The sequence below is a fragment of the Vicia villosa genome, linkage group LG2, assembly GCF_029867415.1.
Source record: "Vicia villosa cultivar HV-30 ecotype Madison, WI linkage group LG2, Vvil1.0, whole genome shotgun sequence".
NCBI lineage: Eukaryota > Viridiplantae > Streptophyta > Magnoliopsida > Fabales > Fabaceae > Vicia > Vicia villosa.
This window is the reverse complement of record NC_081181.1, coordinates 197417543-197441933: the sequence shown is the minus strand read 5'-3', so window position 1 is coordinate 197441933 and position 24391 is coordinate 197417543. Positions and strand designations below refer to the sequence as shown.

Genomic DNA, 24391 nt, shown 5'->3' with positions numbered 1-24391 from the left:
ACCTGAGGTCAACGTCAAGAATCCAACACCAACACCGTCGAAAAGTAGTGAGAACAACAGTCAGATTCAAATCAAAACCACCAATAGCAGACCCAACCTTTGTAACAAAACATCAAAGCAACGTCGAACCAACCACTATAAGTCATCGAAATCAAATGTCGACACACCAAGACACCACCGCTACTGAATACTCGCCACGGTTGAAATTTGATCTAATTTTTGGATTGAAAAAAATCCCGAGACCTTATTTTATTTCATCTTCATTTTAGTTTAAAAAAATAATAAATAAAAATAAACATGATACCATTAAATTTAGTTAGTTATTTTAAATCTAAGGAAATAATAATGTTCAATATCATCTCATATTTTAATATTATTTTATTTTAAAAAAAATTAAAAATTTAAAAGCTTAATTACAATTTTGATCCCTCTATTTTGTCTTTTTTTCGATTTTAGTCCCCCATTTTTAAAACCACGATTTTGGTCCCCCTTCTGAATTTTCGGTTGAAAAAGAGACCAAAATAGGGACTAACTTTGTAGAAAAATGCAAAATAAGGGGACAAAAATTGCACAGAAAACTTAAAAAGAGGACTAAAATAGTGGTTTTTAAAATAGAGGAATCAAAATCAAGAAAAAGATAAAATAAGGGGACTAAAGTTACAATTAAGCCAAATTTAAATTTATTTACATTAAATATATCAATATCCAATCAAATTGTGTGAAATATAATTATCACATTTTTGTGGGTGGGGGAGTAGTTAGGACAATCTCAAAGCAAGGGCCTAAAGGGTATATATATTTGGTTCGAGCAACATAGTTCCGAAAGTGGCATAAAATACCGCAATCGAGTTTCTTCTCATCGCTAACTAACGATACAATCATCAACCTTTATCCGCATTCTTGTTCCTCAATTCATCTAACCCTAATCGCTTCTTTACACAATCTCTTCTTCTTCCCACGCTTCAATTTCTAATCCTTTTATTTTTCAAAGTTGATTTTGCAGGTTGCTTCAATGGGGAAATCCTCCACTTCACTCAAAAAGAAACATTCCAAAACTTCCTCTAAGGTAATCTCAATTATATTCTCATTCTTTCAATGTAGGGCGTTTAATTTTAACTCTTGGATTTATTCATTTTAGTTAGGTATTCGATTTTGAGTTTCACATTTTTCCCCAAGTTGTTGCCGGTTAATTTTTTAGGAAAAAATCCAACTTTCTTTCTCTAATATTGCGTGTGTTTTGTAAATTCGACTGAAAATCTGTATGTAAGTCATGTTCCCTCTCCAGTACATAAAAATCTGCTTTTTTTAATCTCCTTTTGTTCTCTGGGTTTTAGGGTCTGTTTGGATTGTCTTGTTTGAACTTATCCAGTAGATAAGCACTTTCAAGTTTGATTTTTAGGAAAAAATTCGAACTTTCTTTCTCTAATATATTGCGCGTGTTTTGTGAACTCGACTGAAAATTTGTATGTAAGTCATGTTCCCAGTACATAAAAATCTGTTTTTTTATATCTCCTTTTGTTGTCTGGGTTTTAGGATCTGTTTGGATTGTTTTGTTTGAACTTATTCACAACATAAGCATTCTCAAAACTTTTTGAGAGAGTTTATGAAAATCTATGTTGTCAATAGCATTGCTATAACATTGTCTTAAGAAAAAAAAAGTATAGTTGTCTTTTCTAACCCTTTATGTGGCCTAATACTTTTCTTTTTTTAATTCCCGTGTTTTCTTTCATCTTGTATCCGATTCATTCTTTGCGTGCTCTGCTGCGTCTTTCATCTTCTTTGTTTTGTTCTGCTTCGTTTTGCTTCTTTGTTTGTGTTTTGTATCTTCTGCGTTTGTGTTCTGTTATGATTATTTTGATTTTATATTCTTTGTAAAACACAAGATCACAATAAAAATTGTAAGATCCTTACTAAAATGAAAAAATAACAGTATGTATTTGAAGTATTTTTACATGATATATGTTAGTAGGCCAGTGTATTCGGGAGAAAATGACTCATTTTCATATTCTTTAGGCATGTATGATTGACTTTTTATACTTTATTACTAACACATGAAACATTTGTTAGACATTAGGGCCATATTTGGTGAATTACTAGGATTATCTTAAGACAATTAGCTAAAACAAACCCTACAAGTGAGATGTTTATTCTCTAAACCCTAACTTCATTTCAAAAAGCACGCATTCATCCCTGCCGAACTGTTATTGTTGTGCCTCTGCATCATGTCATCCTTCTCACTTTTAATGGCGGTGGTTGGAAAATGACCAATCATGCCCGAAACTGGCAAACATCGCACAAAATCAATAATTTTACAAATTTTTCACAATTTGACTACAACACGCGATTCTACTTAAGATTGGAATCGTGGGGTGAATGAGATCGGAAAATCTTAAGATTTTAAGATCTAACTCGAGATCTTGACAACCATGCAATCAGTGCTTAATTAAGTTGTTTATCCAAACATGACCTAAATGTGTTGTTTTTTATTTGATTTGGCTGTTGGGTTTTCCCATCCGCCGAGTGTATATAGCTTGTTGAGTTGATTAATTTAACTGAACATGCATTTTCCTATTTGTGTCTAATTTATACTCAACTTGGTGGTTTAGTCAAAGGCTAGCAGTAGAAGTAAGAGTAGGAAATATAAATCAAAGAAGGCTCGTCGCCATGAGGTTTCTCTTTCTAGCTCAGACTATGATGATTCAAAAAACATGGACACATCGGTGTCTTCTAGTTCTGAAGATAGGTCTAAAAGAAAAAGGGATCGGTCTCGCACAAGAAAAGATGTGAAAAGTCGTAAGAAGAGGTCTCGGAGACGGTCATGCAGCAGTGACAGCAGTGAGGACTCTCTCTTTGCCCGGAAGAGAAAAAAGGAGAAGAGGAAAAACAAGTATGATGAGACAAAGGAGAAATCCCGTAGGAAGAAAAAGGTTAAGATAGAAGCGAGTGCTAGTCCGGTGAGCAGTGGGTCACGAAGCTGCTCAATATGTCCGGGTGGGAATGAGAGCAATGATAATGTTGAATATGAGCGCTCCAGGGGAAGAACTGAAAGAAAGGAAAATGACAAAAGACGAATGAGGGGAAGAAGTGGAAGTGCCAAGAGTGGTAGATATAGGGCTAGGAGTTGTTCACCTTGCAGTAGTCCCCATGGTGAATGTAATTATGAAGGGACTGAAGAGAAATATGTGCCCGAGAACAAAACGAGGTGGCTCCGATCAGTTATTACTGTTGCAAACGAAGGGGATGAATCTAGACAATTTTCTGGAAATGAAACCAAAGAGGAAATTGTAGATGATCTTGACTATCCTTGTAGAAGTAACGACAGTAACGATGGGGGCTCAAAGAGGGAGTTGGATCATCATCGTACACAGCGTACACCAGAAGAGGAAATAAGGGCCAAGGATGATATAGTAGATATGAATGGCGATGTTAACTTTACAGAGCCCAAACTTTGTGATATCGGCAGCCTTGAAGTTTGTGTTGGGACAAGTGAACCTATAAAGGAGGAAACAAATGATGTTTCTAGGGCTCTGAATGATGTTGATTTGGAGTTAATTCTTAGACAAAGAGCTTTGGAAAACTTAAGAAAGTTCCGAGGTCAAGTCCAGTCCCACGCAAAAGCTTCTGAACAGGAAAATAAAATTGTCAGCCAAGTGAAGCAACCAAACACCGATAAAGAGGAACTGGTCCAAGATAAATCTAATATCAGTAATGTTGCTATAGCGACAAAATTTGGTAAGCAAGCACCTGTAGAAGAAACTAGTTTGCCTGTTGGGAGAAGAAATTTAGTTACTTATCCGAAAAACAATGGAAGGAATTTGAAAGTGGACAAAGAAATGTCTGGTTCTGCTAAGATTCAAATGGCTAGTGCACCAGAAAAAGTGGATGCAGACAGCCATTGCAAAGTAGTCACTGAATCTACTAATAACAAGACGGGCAATTTGGAATCCACCCCATCAAAATCTTGCCATGATTCACTCCAAAGTCGCTCATCTCTGAAGCAAACAACCGTGTCCGGACTTCCTCGTGAAAAGCTGGTTTTGGCAGAAAGTATTAAAAATGCGGGTACTTTTGAAGCTGCTCATACCTCGAGTCACAATGGCAGTGATAATGTCAAAGGCATTAGAGGCGTTCCTTCTCTTGGTTCTGAACCTTCTATTCTTGAACCTAAATTTGAGCATAATAACTTGGACAAGGGAAAAGATGTTGCCAATGCTCATTCTCAGTTTAAATCTAAGCAAACATCTGATTCGCGCGAACCTTCTAATGCAAAGTTGCCAGTGAGCGAGGCTGATGAAGAAAGGAATGCGGCTAAGACAACACAATCTTCAATCCAGAATATTGATAGCAGTGCGACAGACATTGTCGAGTCACGCAATGTTGCTACCCTTGAATCTGTAGAAAATAATCCAGGCAAACTACAAGATGGATCCAACCAGGGCTCTCAGTTTGAGCAGAAAACAATGACTGTGATGCGGGGTGGTGAATTGGTGCAGGTGAGTGTGATAATCTGTCTTATATATTATGAAATTTGTGTCATCATGGTGAGCCATATCATACTATATATAATCCATTGCTTTCACTAACCTTTTTATTATTATTGCTAATATTTTGTGAATGTTCAGGTTAGCTACAAGGTCTATATCCCTAAGAAAACCCCTGCCTTGGCTAGAAGGCAACTAAAGCGATGATCTAAACAATGATTTTATTCGATGAAACTTATGTAGAGTTGTTTGTGGTTTCATTCACGAACTCTTAGAGCTACATCAATTTTCAATTATCTATATTTCGTTTAAGTGACTTTGGAGGTACGCCGAAAGGAGTATGCTACTCAAATAACGGTACAACCATTGCAACACAGAATAATGTTCTGTTGGAACATGGAATTTAGAGCAAGTGTTTCAGTGAATATTTTTTGGAAATGGATTGCACGTCGTTGAGGATTTGGATTGTTCGATGAAGGTTTTATGGTTCACATTTTGGTTTTGTGCATTAAACTTGTTTTGTAAACTTAGAATTTTCTTACAGGTTCAGAGACTTTCGAGTAACTTCAAGGGTTACTTCTTGAGTATGGCTAGATGACATTTATAAGTTTGTTTACAATAATATAGCATTGACTATTTTATGCAAGATGAATAGTTTCTCATTTAACTACACTTTCTAAATAAGAATGTTAAATATTGGGCTAACTGAAGTGCACAAAACCCAAACAAAACAAAACAAAAAAGCATATTAAAAGCCATATTTCTATTGGAATTTCGCATACCAAAATATTTAATCCTAATAAAAATATATAAATAAACTCTTCTTCTATTTTTTAATCTGCTAACAATAATGAATTGTATTAGGTATTTTTTTCTTAAAGAATAAATTTAAGACTTATTTTAAATCTTAGTCCTCTATTTTTTTTAATTTAATAATTTTAATTGATCATTTATATTTTCAAATGGGCAAAATATTTTTAAAATAATTATCAAAATTACCATCATAAAAAATATTATGTAAAGTGATTAAAATAAAATTTTATATTAAATAAAATAATTAAATCAAAATTATATATAATGGTTAATGATTATATTCGAACAGACTACTATTGTAATTTTTAAAAAGTATTTTAATTTGTCATTAGAATATTAATAAGTTTTCAGTTAAATTTTGAAACTAATGATCAGTTTGTTTTTGTTTGTTTTTGCTTAATTTTTTGAATATTTTTTATAGTGTAATATAATTTTGTGTAAATAAAAAATTTTGTCATAAAAGTTTAAAATTAAAATTTGGTTTCAATAGTTATTCTTAAAATATTATTTTAGATATTTCATCATTTTAATAAAAAAAAATTGAATATCAAAATTTTAAAAAATTATATATGACATTGGTAAGCTTCCATTCAAATATTTAGGAGTTCCTCTCTCCACAAGAAAAATCACTGTGAATTAATGTCAATCCCTCATAAACATAATGTTAGAAAAGATCCAACATTGGTCATCTAATTTACTTAGCTATGCTGGCAGACAACAATTGGTGAAAAGTACCCTGATGTCCATTGCTGGTTTTTGGATGCAAGTTTTCCCTCTCCCCTAAAAGTATCATCAGAAGAATTGAGTCGATTTGTAAAAACTTCTTATGGTTAGGGAAAGCCACGGGTAGAAAAGCCTTGATTGCCTAGGAAACTGTTTGTCAGCCTAAAAATACAGGGGGTCTGAACCTGACTTTCCTTATGGACTGGAACAAAGCAACTATGATCAAATTGTTGTGGAATTTGCACATGAAAGCTGACAAGCTTTGGATCAGATGGATAGGAGCTTATTACTTGAAGGGTGACAATATCCTGCAGTGGCAAGTAAACAATTCCCTCTCCTGGATAATTAAAAACATCATCAAGATGAGAGAGGTAGCTCTGACCAGTGATTATTGGGTGAAAAGTATCCATTTACAAAGGTTCAGAACCGGAGACATGTACAAGGAAATCAGGGGCAGTGGTAGTCCAATTCATTGGAGAAAGATCTTCTTCCATAATTATGCTAGGCCTCAAGCTTGTTTTACACTCTGGCTTGCTCTTTGGAACCGGCTCCCCACCAAAGACAGACTCGAGAAAATTCAAATTGTAACAGATGGATTATGTATTTTCTGTGGACAAGCAGAAAGTATTGGACATTTGTTCTTTGCTTGCAGGTACACTCACGGGATTTGACAAACAATGCTATCTTGGTTAGGTTATAATAGAATCAGTGGTGATTGGCTAGTAGAAAGTACTTGGCTGAGTATGGAGACAGCAAAAAAAGGTTGGAAAAGAAAGCTCCTTAAGATGACAGTGGCTGAGAACGATCTATCAGATTTGGCAAGAGCGTAATGGGATCAGATTTGGCAAGCAAAATCTGGACATAGAGATTGTTAAAAACATTTAGTATGTGGTGGTTTTACGAGCCCATAGCAAGAAATATCTTAAAAACCATGTGCAGATAGATACCTTGGGAATTAGTTAATGTTGATTTTCTTTGTGGTTTTTGGTTGTTTTGATTCTGTTGTAGCCTAGATCTAGATGATCGGCATGTAATGACTTGTTTTGGGTAATAAAAATTCTTATTTTACTCAAAAAAAAATTAAAAAAATTATTTAATTTTAAAATTATTTCAAATAGTTTTTATAAAAATTATAATTTCAGATAGGTTTTAATCTTAAATAATGTAGGTTCATATTAGGACGTAAAAATTAGTATTTTAATTTAGAAAAAAAATATTAAAAAATTTATAATATATAGAATGACAGTTTTATAAAATCCATTTTTAAAAATATTTAAAAAAAATTTTAAGCTGAAACAATTGCAAAATTGATAATCATTGAAGAATTATTTTATTTTATTTACAAATCTGTTATTAACTTTTGAAAATAAATTTAAAAAATTTAAAAACTTAAACTTAAGAGAAAAGCTATTAAAAAATAATTATTTTATTTTAGTTTCAACAACGAAAAAGTTTTAATATACATCCCTTCTAAACCTATTTTTAGAGTAAATCACCAATCACCATATATATTTGAAAAGTACGTATGTATTTATACATTTTAAATTTAATAGTTAATATTTAAATTTATATTACTACTATTGGTGTCAAAAATTAAAATAACAAATATTAATCCATAAAATAGGTCATATATTAAAATTATTTTTAAACAATTATTATTATTTTTAAAATGTATCAAATATTTTATTTCTTAAATTTAATGCGAATTAAGTTTCGGTCACGACTATATCAAATATTTTATTTCTTAAAAGAATCATTAAGCGCACAAAAAAAGAAAAGGAGCAATAGAAAATTAGCAACAAGCCAACAATAGCGTTTGTTGGCATAGAGGGAATAATAGAGATATGGTGTTTTCTTCCAACCCTTTCGCGCTAAGCGTTCCCGAACCCGCCTTCGAATCCTGGCTTCGCGACACCGGCTACCTCGAAATCATCGACCAACGCACCACCGCCGCCGCCGAAGCAACCACCGCCGTCGACTCCAACTCCTCCCCATTAGCTCCCGTAACTTCCATCTCCTCCCGAATCCTAACCCTCTTATCCTTCGTCACTCTCAATCCCTTCGCCAAACTCATCGCCGATGATTTCTCCGGCGACACTCCTTCCTGGTCACGCTCCTTCGTCGGCTCCCCGTCGTCGTATTCCTTTCCTTCGAATCCTTCACAAGCTCGCTTCCGCGTTCATGAGAATGTTAAGCGCTATGCTCGTAACTACGCTTATCTTTTCGTCGTTTTCTTTGCTTCTTCACTGTAAGCACTCTCTTCATTCCTTTCTTAATCAATTAATCTCTTTCTTGTTACAACATGAAATTGAATTAAAAATAAATCACTTTTTGGCAATTTCAGGTGCTTAATTATATTGAAATAGATTTACCATTTATAGGACTAATGTGATTGATGGTTTCAATTGTAGGGTTTATTTTTTAAGTATGGTTAATTTTGAGAATGGAATTGTTTATGCCTACAATTTTAGGGTTAATTGGTGATTTTTTCTACTTGACTCTTTGATTTTGTGTATAAAACTGTGTTTTTTTGTTCTTGATGGTTGCAGGTATAAAATGCCACTTGCTCTTGTTGGGTTGATATCATGTTTGGCATTGTGGGATTTCTTCAAGTTCTTTACTGAGAGATGGGGATTGGATCAATATCCTGTCATTCGGCAGTGCTTGCTTCGACTTGCCCAATTTGGTGAGTAATAGTAATTTCTTATAGGAGGATGTTATCTGTGTTGTTTTGTTTTTGTTTTGTTATCTTGGTTTCTTCTTTTTATCGCCATAGTATGATGATAATAGAGGAACAATTGCTAGTTTGTGTTAGTCGTGATTCTGTTTATCTGTTACAATTAATTGTTATAGTTGGTTCTTGAAGAATTAGTTTTATCGCCATAGTATGATCAATATCCTGTCATCACTATCTTTTAATAACACATGTTACTCTTGAAGAATTATTTTCTCTCAAGCTTTCAATCCCTTTACCTCGGGGCCTTATATTCTTCACAGATGAACTGGTTTTCAATTGGCTTTACAAACACAAAACCTGTGGATTTTGCCATAGTCTTATTGAGGATGTGATAAAACAATAGCATCTAATGACTAATGGGCATGTGCTTCCTGTACCTTGCCTTGAACTTTCGATTGAATCGAATACTCTTTCCACCTCACAGAAAGAAGGGAGAAGAAAATTCCCTTGCTCTCTTATTTTGGTAATAAATATGCCTGCTCTCTTCCTATGCCTGTCTAATTCTTTTTTTAATCTGTTATGTAGTTAGCCTCATGATTTTTTTCTTGCAAGTGTCTTGGGCTGAATTCATATGGCATCCTGTGTATGTTTTCTTTTGTTTTTATAACGTGTGGTGCTTTGCGTGTGGATACTGGAAAGATATCCGTAGCTTGATGATGTTCATAAGGTTAACTGAAAACTCATGTTTCTGAATCTCATCTTTTGCAGCAACAGCAGTTATTCTAATATTTTCCAATGTTCAAATGGCTCTCTTCTGTGCCATAAGTGTCAGCTATGCAGGTGAGTCTATATTTGTTCTTTCAACTCTCACACCTTAGTCCTCTTATTATTGGATTCTTAAGTTTTTGCTTAAAACATATACATGTAGGTGTGATACTGCATGCTGCATTTCGGAAGTTGACCCCTGCACAGCGGCCTTCGGTGGTCAGAGGCGGATAGTCGTTTGATCAAAGAAACAATGGTCCACTTGCCTTTAGACGATTCAAGTTGCTCTGATATGGAAGGTAGCTCTTACAGTGAAGAAGGGAACAGGAATTTAGTACAGAAGATAGTGCAATGTAGAGTTCAGGGAACAGGTATAGGCTTAAGTTTTGAATAAGGATAAAACTCAGGTAAACTGCTCTAAGCATTGTTCCTATTGTTCTTTACTAAAAATGAAGCATAATTATCACCAGCAATTTTGAAAGGGCATAAAAAACTCACCCCTGTGAAAGAAAAAGATTGTCTCTTTGTGAGAGGAACATCAAGAAAAGTGATTGCAACACTAGATGTTATTGTTTATATTATTTTACTATTTTAATTTTTTTCAGAAATTTCTACTTAATTTGGTTGCTCAACTCACTTTAAGAGATGATAACACCAACTAATACTTGCTTTACTCATTAAAGCTCTTTATTAATTCTAAAGGTATGATTAATCAATTTAGTGAGCCTGGTAAATATAAAAGAATGTTGTTGGAGAAATACTCTGCATGTCATGTTCATTTGAAGACATTTGTATAATTATTAGATACTTCAGCGGCAATACCTTACACAAGTGAATATTTCCTCTTCACAATTTTGGGCAAATGTAGTCCTCCTCAATTTCTGGTTATTTTTTATTGAGTTCAATCCTTGTTATGTTAGGCAAGGCTAGTTTAACCTTTTTGAGGTAATGCTTGAATAATTAGATTCCTCGTTCCATTTAACTTCTTGACAAACAATTATACAAGATTCAGATAGTACTTCTCCCTTTCATTTTTAAAATAATTGGTTTTGTCTCCCATTTTGTTGTTTCTACCTCCCAACAAATGTGTTAGGAGAAAACCGTATCTGAATGGGTGTGTCTAGAATGGTGTATTTGGACTAATTGATTTTTACAAGAGGGGTTAAAACAGCTCTTTACTTCTTTAGGAGAGGGATTAAAAGCTAAAGAGGACTAATTATTGCAAATCCAATCCTACACTGATTATGGGCTAATTTTATAAGTAAAAAAATATATGAGATTTTGTGAAATTCGCTCCTTCTTAATCAATACTCCAAGAGCTTTTGAATAATTTAAAAATGTTATTTGGATTGTATTGTTTGGAGCATGTTTTTGAAGTTAAGATTTTAGAATTCAAACAAATATAATAAACTGTTTCATTTAAATTAAATTTTGCAGCACAACACATTAACAATACTAACAGCACATCAACTTAAAATAATAAGTGTCAATTAAACACAAACACATGCGATCATAAACAACAACAACTATACCAATACAATTTTATCCTATTAAGCGGGGTTGATTACTTGAATTAAATTTCTTAATATTATTCTCTTATAGTTTTTCTAAATTTTCATTTACCTATAATTGTTTGATTCTTTTCATCTAATTTATTCTTTTTATAATATAATCTACATGTTTTCTATCTACATGTACAAATCACTTAAGTTTATCTTTCATCATCTTTTATATTATATGTGCAATTTTCAACATTCTCTAATATTGTCATTTTGAATTTTATCTTATCTAGTCTTACTACACATCCAACGCAATATCTTCATCTCTACTGCACTTATTTTATTCTCGTATTGATTTTTAACTGCTCAACATTATGCCTCGTACAACATCTCATATCTTGTCGATGTTCGATAAAAAAAATTATAGCTTGAGAGGTACTTTTTTGTTACATAAAATTATCGTGGTCCTCCTCCATTTCAGTCACCCAGCTTGAATTTGATGGTTTACATTCCTTTTATTTCTTCATTCTTTTGTATTACGAATCCAAAATATTTAAATCGTGTCACTTATGGTATAATATGGTATTCAAATTTAACCTATAAGTTAGAAACGCTTCTCTTTAGTAAACTCACATTCCATATTTCATATTCTTTGTCTTACTTCTTCTTAGACGGAAGTCATGTATTTCTAAGGCTCGTCTCCAATCTCATATTTAAATCATCTGTCAATTCTTTAAGTAATATTATATCATATACAAAAAGCTTACATCTCAGTGTCAGGTCTTGAATGTGTTTCGTGAGTACGTCCAAAATTTGAGTAAAAATATAAAGGATTAGGATTAAACCTTGGTGCAATTTTATTATAATGGAAAAATCGTTCGTCGCTTCATCACGTGTTTACACACTAGTCGATACTCCTTCATACAGATTTTGAATAACCCGAATATAAACTACCCTAACTTCCTTTCTTTCTTCTTCACGATTTTTCACAAAATCTCTTTATGCACTTTATCATACGCCTTCTTCAAGCCAATGAAAATTAAGTGCAAGTTTTGTTGGTCCATCTAATACTACTCCATCACATTTTCGTAGTAGATTGATTGTTTTCATAGTCGACCTCCCAAGCATAAAATCAAATTGATTATCTGTAACTTAAGTCTCTTTTTTAGTCTCTGTTTGATCACTTATTCTCATAATTTCATGGTATGACTCATCAGTTTAATACTCCTATAATTTGTACAATTTTGTATATCCTCTTTGTTCTTACAAATTGTAACTATAACGCTTCTTCTCCATTTATTCAAAATTTACTTTGACCTTATAATTTTTTTAAAAAGTTTGGAGAGTTACTCAATGTCTCAATCCTTAAGAATTTTTCACACTTCGGTAGGTATATTGTCTGACTTGTCCGTCTTAGTGTTATTTGATCATCTTCTCTAATGTCGAGAGTCTGTTAGAGTCCAGTGAGATATAATATCACTCATTAAATAAACTATAGAAATACTTCTTTCACGCATCCTTTATATCATTTTTCTATACCAAGATTTTACCTTATTCATCTTTAACATACTTTACTCGATCCAAATCTCTTATCTTTCTTTATATTTTCTTAGCAACTCTATATATAGACTTTTCTCCCTAATTTTTAAAGATTGGTATAATCCGTCAAAAGCTTTAGTTATTTCTACATTTGTCGCCTTCTTGGTCTCTTTCTTAATTTGTCTATATTTTCTCTAGTTTCGGCAACTTCTACACCTAGATTATTCTTTAAAATACTTTTTATCTAACTTTACTTTGAACATTCTCATCCAAGCACCATGATTCCTTACCATTAAGTCCAAAATCTTTTGAATCTTTCAACGTCTCTTTAACTACTTTTCTAATATCTTATGTCATATTGTTCCACATATCATTCACACTACCTTTAGGTTGTTTGAACCATCTCTCTTAGATTTTGCGTTGAAAACTCTCTTCTTCTTTTTTTTTTACCGTAGTATCCCATATTTCTATATATATTCCAATAAATGTGTTTATATTTCATGTTCTAAAATAAATCCTACTCTCATGAACTTGTTAGGAAAAAACAAAGCATAGAGAAAAAAGAGGAACAAAATAACAACACAAGAGATTAACGTGGAAACTCCAAAACCGGATAAAAAACTACGACCATTGTCAAATGACAACCAGAGAATAACACTATATGTAAATGGTTACAATACATACACTACCCTCAAGCCTCAGCCACCCAAGACTTCACCAAATACACACTCTCTCTCCAAAGTAAATATTTAACTACCCCTCACAATACTCTAAAACAAGAGTATAAGAGAAAATATAAAAAGTCAAATACAAGTTTAAAGTACTTTTGATTGATACATCTTAGAACGAAAAACTTGAATTCTATATATAGCCTTTGTCTCCTTATTCCTTCACAAAACTAAGCGACGTGAGACTGAAAAGAACTTAAATTCTATATATAATCTTGGACTCCCTATTCCTTCACAAAACTAAACAATGTGGGACTTCTTCAACATATATATTTTGAACCAACCCCAACAATCTCCACCTTGATTAAAAATAATACATTAGCTTTCATTGTCTTCACCGACAATCATAGTTTTAAAAACTATCATACTCTCTCATGAAGAATATATTTCACTTGAAGATAAACCACTTCAAGAATTTCACATTATCATCACCGACAATCATATACTTTATCATGAAGAATAAATTTCACTTGAAAATAAACCACTCCAAAAATTTCACATGTCAAAAACTAGATTGAAAACTTATGGTGTAACTTCTTTGTTGGCAGGAAGCTCTTCAACCACCGACATAATATTGCACCTTGTGTAATCTTGATTATATAAATACATCTTTGACTTGAATTTTCCACGAGTCAAAAAAATTCTTCCACCAATTTATATAAGTCAATCTTCACTGCACTTGAAAAACTTGACATTGCTTCCAAAACCTTTCTTGCGGCAAAACAATTTTTTTCAACCAACACAGAGAATACAATTTCTTTTCTGATGTGAAAGATCAGCCAAAACTGCAACTACAAAGCATACTAAAAAAAATTATACTCCACCAAACCAAGGCTATTGATACCACTTGTTAGAAAAAAAACAAAGCATAAAGAAAAAGCCACAAACATTGTCAAATAACACTATGTGAAAATTGTTATAACATAAATTACCCTCAACCACCGCAAGGCTCCAATACACACGGAGTCTCCAAAGAAAATATTTAACTACCCCTCGCAATACTCTAAAATAAGAGTATAAGAGAAAATATAAAAAGTCAAATACAATGTTAAAGTACTTTTGACTGTTACATCTCGGAACGAAAAACTTGAATTCTATATATAGTCTTGGACTTCCTCTTCCTTCACAAAACTAAGCGATGTGGCACTTAAATTTTTTTGAATCCTATATATAATCTTGGACTCTCTCTTCCTTAACAAAACTAATCAATGTGAGACTTCTTCAACATGTATATTTTCAACCAACTACAATAGAATTAACTTATTTATCCATACCCATTCACGATAATGTTATAAGACTTGCTTATTTTTCACGACATTCAGGCAGCGATGCAACAACCCATGCTCTTTTGATATAATATTTGAGCCATACAATATGTTGCTTACGAGCAACGACCTACTATTCACATTATTACAAATTTAGTTCATGTCATAGAGATTTAACATAATTATACGTTAGTTGTCGGTCGCTTAACACAACCATCTTCTTTTACCTCGACTTCAAATCGGCTATGCATAACAAGTTAAAATAGGCTTTACGATACATGTTTAGATTTCATCAAATGTCTTGAGACTAACCAAAATACATATCAAATAATGAAAACATGACTATTATATTATTATCGTCTTGAAGTTGCATGCTAGTGAAACAAACACCTTCATCAACGTCGATTGACGAACATTGATACTCAACATTGATCATCTTTTGTGTTGCGGTGGTTGAGACGACCATTTAGTTGGTCTTTCTGATTACACAATGTAACATCAACATTGATCATAAATAAATTAGGGTTATAAATACAAGTTTATATGAATTGTATTCAAAATCGTCTCAAGTTATTTAGAGACTTTGTGTAAGAAGTTGAAGTTAGTTTTAGATAAGTCAAAAAAATATTTAAAATGACTTTATTTAACCGTAAATTAATCTTGAAATATGCGTATAAAGATTTTTTTTTTACCATTACTTAATCATAAAAAAGTGTAAAACTATATGATGTAGATCACATTGCAAATTCTAAAAAAAAGACATTATTCCAAACTAAAAAAAACTAGTTGATTCCATGCTCCCAATTTTAGGACCATGTTTACTTTCTTTTTTTTAATTTTTTTATATTTTTATTATTATTATTTTATTTATTTACAGAAGACCTAATTTATTCACTTGCGCACTTAAATTTCAAAATTCAATTTTCACGTGACGCCTCACTCGAGTTTCATATCTCCCTCCAAAATCCCCTTTCCCGGAACTTTGAAGGAACCCATCCATCGGAAAATCATGGCGTCATCTTCACACGGCGGCGCTTCTGGTCGGATAAAGAACTTAGCTGCTACCTTCGGCTCCGATATTCAACCTTTCATTTCTGTAACTCTCAAACTCCCTTTTTTCAACCCTTCTTTTTTTAGGGTTTTCTTTATTTCACACCATTAGTTTCCTCTCAAAAGAACTTTTTTTTCATGTTTCTACGTAAAATTTAAGAAAATTTTTAACGACTCGTGATGTTAAATTTTTCTGGGTTTGCTTTAGGATATCCGAACAACAGTGGGCGTGATGAAGAATATTGCAGTTCAATTGGAAAAAGACAATCTTCCTGACAAGGTTTTTAAATTAGTATCTGTTTAAAATGGTTGTGATTGATGGAAAGTTCAAACTCCTTTGTTTGTTATTAGTTTTGGAATATTGTTCATGTGATGAATGAAAAGTGAAAATTATTTTAGGTGAAGGAAATGGAAGATGCTGTTGTTGAGTTAGTTGAGTTATCTGAACATAGTGTGCATTTTTCATCTGCTGTTCAAGCTTTTGGTAATAGATACCAACCTGGAGAACAGGTTATCAAATCTCATCACTTAATACTTATTATCAACTTATCATTTAACTATTGGATAAATTATATGAAACACATACACCGGAAACAGGACACTGACACAGACAGTCGACACCGGTCATAATTTGAGAAAATGAATAAATTGAATGTAATCACAATCACAAGTGTCGGTGTCAGTTTTGGACACCGATACAAACACGGACACACCGTTTTTCTGAGGTGTCGGTGTCAGTTTTGAACACCGATACAAACACGGACACGCCGTTTTTCTGAGGTGTCGGTGCTACAGAGGATAAATAAATGTAACATCAAATGGCTAGTTAGGTTAGTTATTAATCTGTTATCTTAGTTGTTTGACCTTATTAGTCCTTTTCTCTGTATGTAAAATCCAATTATCATCAATATAGTTGTTTGGTTGTGTTCATATTTGTTATAATGACACTAACACCACCTTCGTCCAAATGCTAACTTTTCTTTTGATGTTGCAAATATGCAGTTGACTGATTTTCATAAGGTACTCGAAGATGAAATTTTGCAGTATAACGCCAATCGAAATTCAGATGTTCAAAAACACCCTTTAGTGCGGCAGTTTAAGGAAGCTGTATGGGTATGTTTCTTGTCAATATTAAATGTTGGAAGATTCTTATCCCTCGCTTTCTTCTCCCCATTTTCGTTGGTGTTAGTACGTACTTGAATATGTCTAATTCTTGGTGTTAATAAGTAGTTGAATATGTCTAATTGTACATCAAGTTTATTTCTTTTCTCTCTTTTGGTCAATCATTACTCAGTGAACTTCCCTACTTAGAATATATCTAATGGTATTAAAGATTGTGAAGCCTATCACTCATTCAGAGTGTTCTCTTCTCCGCTGAGTGCTGGCAGTGACTGGAAAAAATAGAACTGCAACTTCTGTCTTTGGTTAGAATATATAATTGCCATGACCTTAGTTGTCATCATTGTTTACAATAATAGGATCCAAGTCAATAGATTGACATATTCCCACCATTGGGTGTGCTTTAACACAAATGACAGAAATATTATGTGTCAACTTTCTCATGAGATGTGATTTAGTACTCTGTCTCACACATGCGCGCACATACACATTGAGTACTTGTTAATGTCATTTTGGAAATTTCTGTTTCCAAGATCTTGTTGAAAAATAAAAGCAGTTTATGTAACATATGCAATATCTTTTTTTATGCAGTACTGACATATTTCCAAGTTCCTTCTCAAAACTGTTATTCAATTCAAGGAACAATCTAATTACTTTTTGTTTATCTTTTTGTTTAGAAAGTGCATCATGAGGGACAGCCAATGCCAGGTGAAGAGGAGGAGGACATTGTAATGACCAGTACCCAATCTAATATTTTGAATTTTAAATGTCCATTGAGTGGAAAGCCTATTACTGAGCTTCAAGAACCAGTTCGCAGGTACCACATGAATTATTCAAAATATTAGTAGCTTTTTATACTCTACATTCTTGCATTTACATCTCGAGGAGGTAGATGCACCTTGGCTTTCCCCACTATTCCATATTCTATTGTATGCAGTTAGGTAGTTCAACACAATTTCTGGATTTCGACAAAGTTACAAATTTTAGTTCAAAATTTAGCAGGCTAGGAGTTTTCTCACTTTGTTCAACGGTGAATGATGATAATGCTTTATGACATGGTTGATAAACTTCAACTTAAATACTCTTTAAGTTAGCAACTAGGTAAGTCATGCGAGACAACACAGCTATTGATCATACAAGTAAACCACTAGAAATAAACTCTGAACGAAATCTATATTGCCAATGCACTTGAAGATGTTGTATAGATTTCGGAACCAATTGGACTGATAAGACAAGTGGAGACGTGAATGAACAATGTAATTTCTTGAAATACAAGACAGCTATGATCAAACCTTGATGGTGTGGGATAGAGTTTTTTTTTTCTTTCTAAAAAAGCCAAAAAGTTATGTTAATACAACTATTCTAGCAGAAGGCGTGCCCATAATAAGAAGCCGTCAAAGATACGTTATAGGAACTAAATAGTTGTTGGGATAATTCTCAGAAATCACCACAAATTAGTTGGTTAAATCTTTCTTTAACAATCAAAGAAGTGATTGGAAAGACTGCAAGACAAACAAAGAACAATATTAAACCAAATTGAAAAAACAGAAAGCAGTAAAAAAGAACACGAGAATTTACGTGGTTCAATCATAAAGCAATGTGCTTTAGGTCTAGTCCACGACAGCCACTATTCTTAATGATCTTCCTTTCTTTTGAGGATTACAATCTCTCTAGACACAGGTTTTTCCTCTCAAGTTTATAAGTAGAAGAAATTGTGATCTAGGTATGAATCAGAAACTAGCTATGTTTAACCAACAAACTACTTATAACCTAAGTTAGCTAACCAGCTGCTGTAACAGAAATGGTTACAGTTTGTTAACAAACGGAATTTGCTAACTAAAACAGAGTGTCGAGATGCCACACATAAACAAAACAATGTGGCCAAAACAAACCGAGAACTATTGGTTAGTATTAATGTTTAACTTTGTTTTGTATTATCTTGGGACCAAATATTACTGCAAGTTTTTTATGTGTTTTTCACTGAATCACTTGTTTTGTGGATTATCTTCTTAATGTATTTGGATATTGATATTGATTGATATATATATTATTATGCTTGTTACTAATTCTCTGATTCATTGATGCAGCATGCAATGCAGGCACATTTATGAAAAACAAGTGATAATGCAATATATCCAGTCAAAGAGTAACCGTACTCGATGCCCAATACCAGGTATATAGTTATTTTTTAATAACCTTGACACTAACTTTATGCCATCATTGCATTGCTTTTCAACCAAATCATTGTATACTAGGTTGTCCAAAAGTGTTGGATGCAAATGTGCTGGTACAGGACCCATCGTTGGCTGTGGATATTGATGAAATGCGAAAAATGAACAGCAAAGAAACTAATGTAGAGGATTTCACCATGCTTGATGAAGATGAATGAACGATAAAACCAACTGGTGATATGTTTTTGTCTGTAAATTCTGATAGTTTTGGACTTTCACTTTGTGGCCTGTATTAGTATTTTGGCATTTGTTTATTGAAGTGGTTTATTGAAGTAAGTTTCTGACTTTGTTTTTCATTTCTCATTGTTCAATCTTACAATATTGTGCTCCCTCTACTTAACCTGTTATCTTCTATTTATAATTATTGTTTTTCATGTCCTACTACAGCGTCTTTAGTTTAGATATAAATAGGAGTGTAACCGGATCAGAAAAACCAATTAAACCGACAATTCAAACCAAACCAAACTGAAATAAAATCGATTGTTTATGGTTCAGTTCTCGGTTTTAGTTTTTAGGAACCGCTAAACCAATGAACCGAACCAATGGAAATAATTACCCTATAAATTTTTTATTTCACCTATCAATAAGCTCAAATTTTGTATCAATTCCAACCATTCTCCATTTTCGTTTTCACTTTCTTCCTTTCAGCAAAACACGCATCTAGAACCAAACTCCAAAACATAAAAAGTGGAAATCATAAGTTACAAAAACTTGTTTTCACTAAATTACTTATCTAGCTACCGCCTCAAATGTTGCTCTCACTATCCTCATTATGATATGTTTTGGTCTCCTTCTTCTTGTTCAAGTTCTCTTCGTTAATTTTCATATTTGTTTTTACCTTTTTGGTTTTTTCTTCTTCAACAAAACTTCTTCTAGTCTTGTTACAAAATAGTTTTAATGTGTATTTAACGTGTGAAACATGTTAATTGATGCGTGTTTTTCTGTGTTCTATTTGTTAAGCTTTCAAATCTATTTCTAACATTCTGATGTCAAGTTTCAACTTTTATATTTTATAGTGAATTTATTTCATGATGCAATAAAATCATGTCACTGTTTTTTATGGATTAAGAGCAACTTGTAAGCTGTTTGAAAAAATAGAGCATGAAACAAATGACATGAAATGTATTATTTTAAAAAATAATAGTATAAAATACACCGAAAAATACGATAGTGGAGAATATATTGATGAATATAATGTTTTAAAAAAAACATTAAAAACCGGTCAACCGAACCAAATCGGTTAGTTTGGTTCGGTTCTATTTTTGAAAAATGTTAAAAACCAAACCAAACTGATGAAGATATTATTGGTTCGGACCTTTTTTATATCAAAAATCGGTCCAAACTGATCCGATTACACCTCTAGATATAAAAGGTCAGAGGCATGTTCGTTTCAATTTCGTTATTGAGACATAATAAAATAGTTATTTTCTTTAAATAGATTAATTTTTTAAACAAATAAATGTTACTCCCTCTGTCTCATAACAGTTCTCTCCTATTTTTATTTCTCTCAAATTATTTGTCCTTTTAGAATACTGATGTAATATTTTATTATTTCTTTTTACTAACTTACCCTTATTTATTGTATTTTAAATCATGTAACTGCTCCATTACTTATTAATCCCACTAGTTATTATTAATAAGTTATTTCAGTAAATGGCATTTATTTTATCATTGAAATCAACACAATTAATCATTATCTTAAAAAGTGTGAAAACCGCAACAGGTATACATTGTGCCTCCATTCTAGCAACCTCCTTTGATGGGACATCCACAAAATCAACAGCAGCAACAAAACGAGTATCAACAACAAAATCAACACAAACCTCAAAATAACCAAGAGATGAATTATGTTCTCTTTGATCCCGTACCTATGTCATACAACCAAATATTGCCCTACTTGATTCAGAGAGGGATGGTCGAACTCAAGGCCTTCAAGTAAAGCTGTCAAAATGGGTTATCCGGCCATAAATGGGTCGACCCTAATAGGCTCTGGGATTTTTAGGGTTGGGCCAAAAAGGTCCTGTGTAATATGGACTAGTGAATTACTACCATAATACAATAATGTGTTTCGGGCTACCCAACCCTAAATGTGTTTCGGGCTACCCAGCCCTAAATGTGTTTTTTTATTTAAAAAAATTAAAATAAAAACTCCATAATATTTTATTATAAATAAAATTAAAAATTATATTATTTTAAACATAATACATTTTTAAGTACTATATTATCTCTTATAAATACAATAATGTGTTTTTAAATACAATATATGTCTGAATTGTATAAAATAATACTTGAATATTTAACATAAGAGAAAAACTAATATAATACGATGAAAGGATGTTTGATTATATTAATGTATAATATTTAAAAGAGAAATATTGAATAAAATAGAGATAAAATTTAGCGAGGTGAGAAAATTCAATGTGCTATTTTGAAATAAAACAGTATAAATATTAATATATATTTTTTAAAATTTATAACTATGCGGGCCTAATGAACTACCCACGACCCATATGTGTGCTAGCCCTAATGGGTATCGGGTTTTTCCTGGCTGAACTAAAAAAGTCCTGAAAAATACAGACTCTACTTTTAAGGCTTAATCCTAATGATTTTTCGGGCCTGGTGGGCCGGTTCATATGGGCTAGTCCATTTTGACAGCTCTACCCTCGAGCCTATGATACTAAGGGTGGACAACAGTCGGTTACGGTTGGTTTCGGATAAAAAACTCAATCCAATCAAACCAACGGACCAGAATATCACATCCAATTTCGTCCATCTGGTACCTCGATTAAGGCGGTTTCGGCTTAAACGGGTTTTCGGTTATTCTGATGGGTTGTAGTAGTTTTGAAAGTATAAGAGAAATAGATAAAAAAACACACAAATTTTCAGCAAAATCAACCACTTATTTTGCAATTTTTCCACCATGTATTTCTTCTCCATTTCCATCTTCTTAAAAAAGATAACAATCTAGCAGTGATTGTTGTATTTTTTTCCCTTTGTTGAAGCAAATATATGGAAAAGATAAACTAAGATAAACTAAGATGCAATAGTAATGGGTCCTGATCTAGTTATAGGCATTTAATTGTGGCTATTTTTTGCATTTAATTGAACATGATTGGTGGTGGAAAATCATGTGTTAGTGTATGCGACTGGGAGAAAAAAAACGAGGATGAAGGAAGCAAAGAAAGAAGAGAGATGAAAGATGATTAAGATTTTATACAAGTGAGTCTAATAAACAAATTACTTTTTGATTAAGTAAGATTTGATAGTAATCAATAAATATAAGGCAAAATACTCTTTTTAATCCCGTAAGTTAAGCTCGAGGTTTATTTTGGTCCCTTAACTTTAAAAAGTTTCAAATTGATCCCTTAACTCTTCAAAAGGTGTCATTTTAGTCCTTTTTGGCATATTAGCGACGGATTTAACTCTTCAAAATCTGTCGCTAATATGCCAAAAAGGACTAACATGACACCTTTTGAAGAGTTAAGGGACCAAAATGAAACTTTTTGAAGTTAAGGGACCAAAATGAACCCCGAGGTTAACATACGGGACCAAAAAGAGTATTTTGCCTAAATATAATGTATATTTTAATGTATAAGAGTAATTATTGTAACTTAAAGAAATGAAATATTGGACTTGTGAATGAGAACTATCATGAGCTGTATTCTGCAAATAGCAGCCCTATTCTATGCAAAGAGCAGCCTATTGTCCGAGTGCATTAGACTAGAAGTATTATTAAATAATTTTTTTACTATTGAACGGTCGGTGTTGGATTTCGCTGGATTAAAACTGTCAATCCGATTTCGTCCGTTTCAATCCATTTGTAACTGAAAAAATGTAATACGTGAACCCGTAAACCATTCCGAACTGACCCACTCTTTTATTTTCTCTCGGTTACTACTGGTTTCGGGCGGCAATGGATTTTTTTGTCCACCCATATATGATACCGCCATACCCACCTACTTGTGATGCAAATTCCAGATGTGAATTTCATGCGGGAACATCCAAATATTCCACTAAAAACTACAAGGCCTTAAAATTTATAGTTCAAGAGCTGAACATCAAATTATTATCCTTTAAAAAAGAGGGTCTGAATGTAAAGAACAATCCAATGCCCGTTCATGTTGGCTTGTCTGTGAAGGCTGTTGAGGAATCCGTAAAGTGTGATGTGATCAAAAAAGTAAGAAGTGTGAAAACTTCATTGTTTCTGATTCGCAAAAAGTTGTTAAAGCGTGGTATGATCCCAGAGGTCCACGCCAGTTGTGAAATATGTCTTGATGATCTAGGCAATTGTGAAGAATTAAAGATATGCCTTCAAAAGCTGGTGGATCAAGGGTTGTTTAGATATGCAATGTGAAAGACGATGAAAGCATTGCCACTCTTGGACCCTTTGATGATAAAACCAAGAGGGATCAAAGTCCTCTTGAGATCCCATATCCAAGAAAGTATGCTTAATTGCCAGTAAAACAAATATCTCCCTTAGTCTTCTGTGTTCCAACTCCATTCCCTTTCGAGAGCACGAAAACAATTCCCTTGAACTACAATGCTACAACTTATGTGAAAATTTGAAACAGAGACAGGGAAAGAAAACCATTGGTAATAACACAGCCTAGTGTCACCAATTTAACTGGTACTAGAGGAATGACTCGCAGTGGTTGAGTATTCACTCTCGAGCAATTGCAAAAAAAGAATGACGAGACACCGGTGAGGTCCTCAAAAGGGAGAGAAATTTTAGACTCAGACAAGGAACATGGACCATCGAAAGGGACCGTGTCCCAAGATGAGGTTGAAGAATTTCTTAAGATCAACAAGAAGAGTGACTATCAGGTAGTGGATCAATTGAATCACATTTCGTCCAAGATATCCATCTTATCCATGCTTTTGAGGTTTGAAACTCATAAAGAAGCATTGGTGAAAATTTTGAGCACAACCCGTGTGACTTAGGATATCACTGTAGATTAATTTGATGAGTTGATAACTAATATCACTACCAGTAGATGCTTGGGGTTCAGTGACGAAGAACTACTAGTGAAAGGGCAAGCCCATAATAAGATTTTGCACATATCTATGAGGTGTCTCGACACCATCCTCTTAAGAGTTCTTGTGGATACGAGCTCGTCTTTGAGTGTCATGCTAAAATCAACACTCATGAAGTTGACTGTGGAAGGAGTCCTTATGAGACCTAAGTGAGTGTAAGGTGTAACACCCGGAAATTTATTTAATTATTTAAATAAATTATTCAAGGATTTAATATGGAAATTCGATCGAAGTTGGATTTATTAGTGATATCATAAGATGAGGAATTGGATTATTTAGTCGGTTAGTCGAAGAATTAATAAAGTTGATTTTTGTTGAAAAATAATATTAGTCATAATATTATTATTTAATTTGGTTCAGTTGTGGTGTGGTATATATAGAAATATGGTGGTGTACGATTAGTAGGCCCATTAAGAAATAATAGTAACTATATTATTATTATTTGATTTATTGGATTAAAAGGAGAA

General features: G+C 33.0%; 3 protein-coding genes across 3 annotated transcripts; all 3 read left to right on the top strand.

Moving 5' to 3' along the window:
• Positions 1 to 787: 787 nt before the first annotated feature.
• LOC131653509 (uncharacterized) lies at positions 788 to 4937 on the top strand. The gene is made up of 3 exons (XM_058923671.1): positions 788 to 1066; positions 2607 to 4493; positions 4623 to 4937. The coding sequence occupies exons 1-3, from the start codon at positions 1013 to 1015 to the stop codon at positions 4686 to 4688; spliced, it is 2007 nt and encodes a 668-aa protein (XP_058779654.1). The 5' UTR covers positions 788 to 1012; the 3' UTR covers positions 4689 to 4937.
• A 2853-nt stretch (positions 4938 to 7790) lies between these two features.
• LOC131647857 (PRA1 family protein H-like) lies at positions 7791 to 10067 on the top strand. The gene is made up of 4 exons (XM_058917676.1): positions 7791 to 8265; positions 8567 to 8703; positions 9463 to 9534; positions 9623 to 10067. Exons 1-4 carry the CDS (start codon positions 7862 to 7864, stop codon positions 9691 to 9693), a joined length of 684 nt encoding a protein of 227 aa, XP_058773659.1. The 5' UTR covers positions 7791 to 7861; the 3' UTR covers positions 9694 to 10067.
• Positions 10068 to 15389: 5322 nt separating this feature from the next.
• On the top strand, positions 15390 to 19261 carry LOC131647856 (E3 SUMO-protein ligase MMS21-like). The gene is made up of 7 exons (XM_058917675.1): positions 15390 to 15586; positions 15749 to 15820; positions 15940 to 16050; positions 16543 to 16653; positions 17337 to 17476; positions 18747 to 18832; positions 18915 to 19261. The coding sequence occupies exons 1-7, from the start codon at positions 15500 to 15502 to the stop codon at positions 19046 to 19048; spliced, it is 741 nt and encodes a 246-aa protein (XP_058773658.1). The 5' UTR covers positions 15390 to 15499; the 3' UTR covers positions 19049 to 19261.
• Positions 19262 to 24391: the final 5130 nt, after the last annotated feature.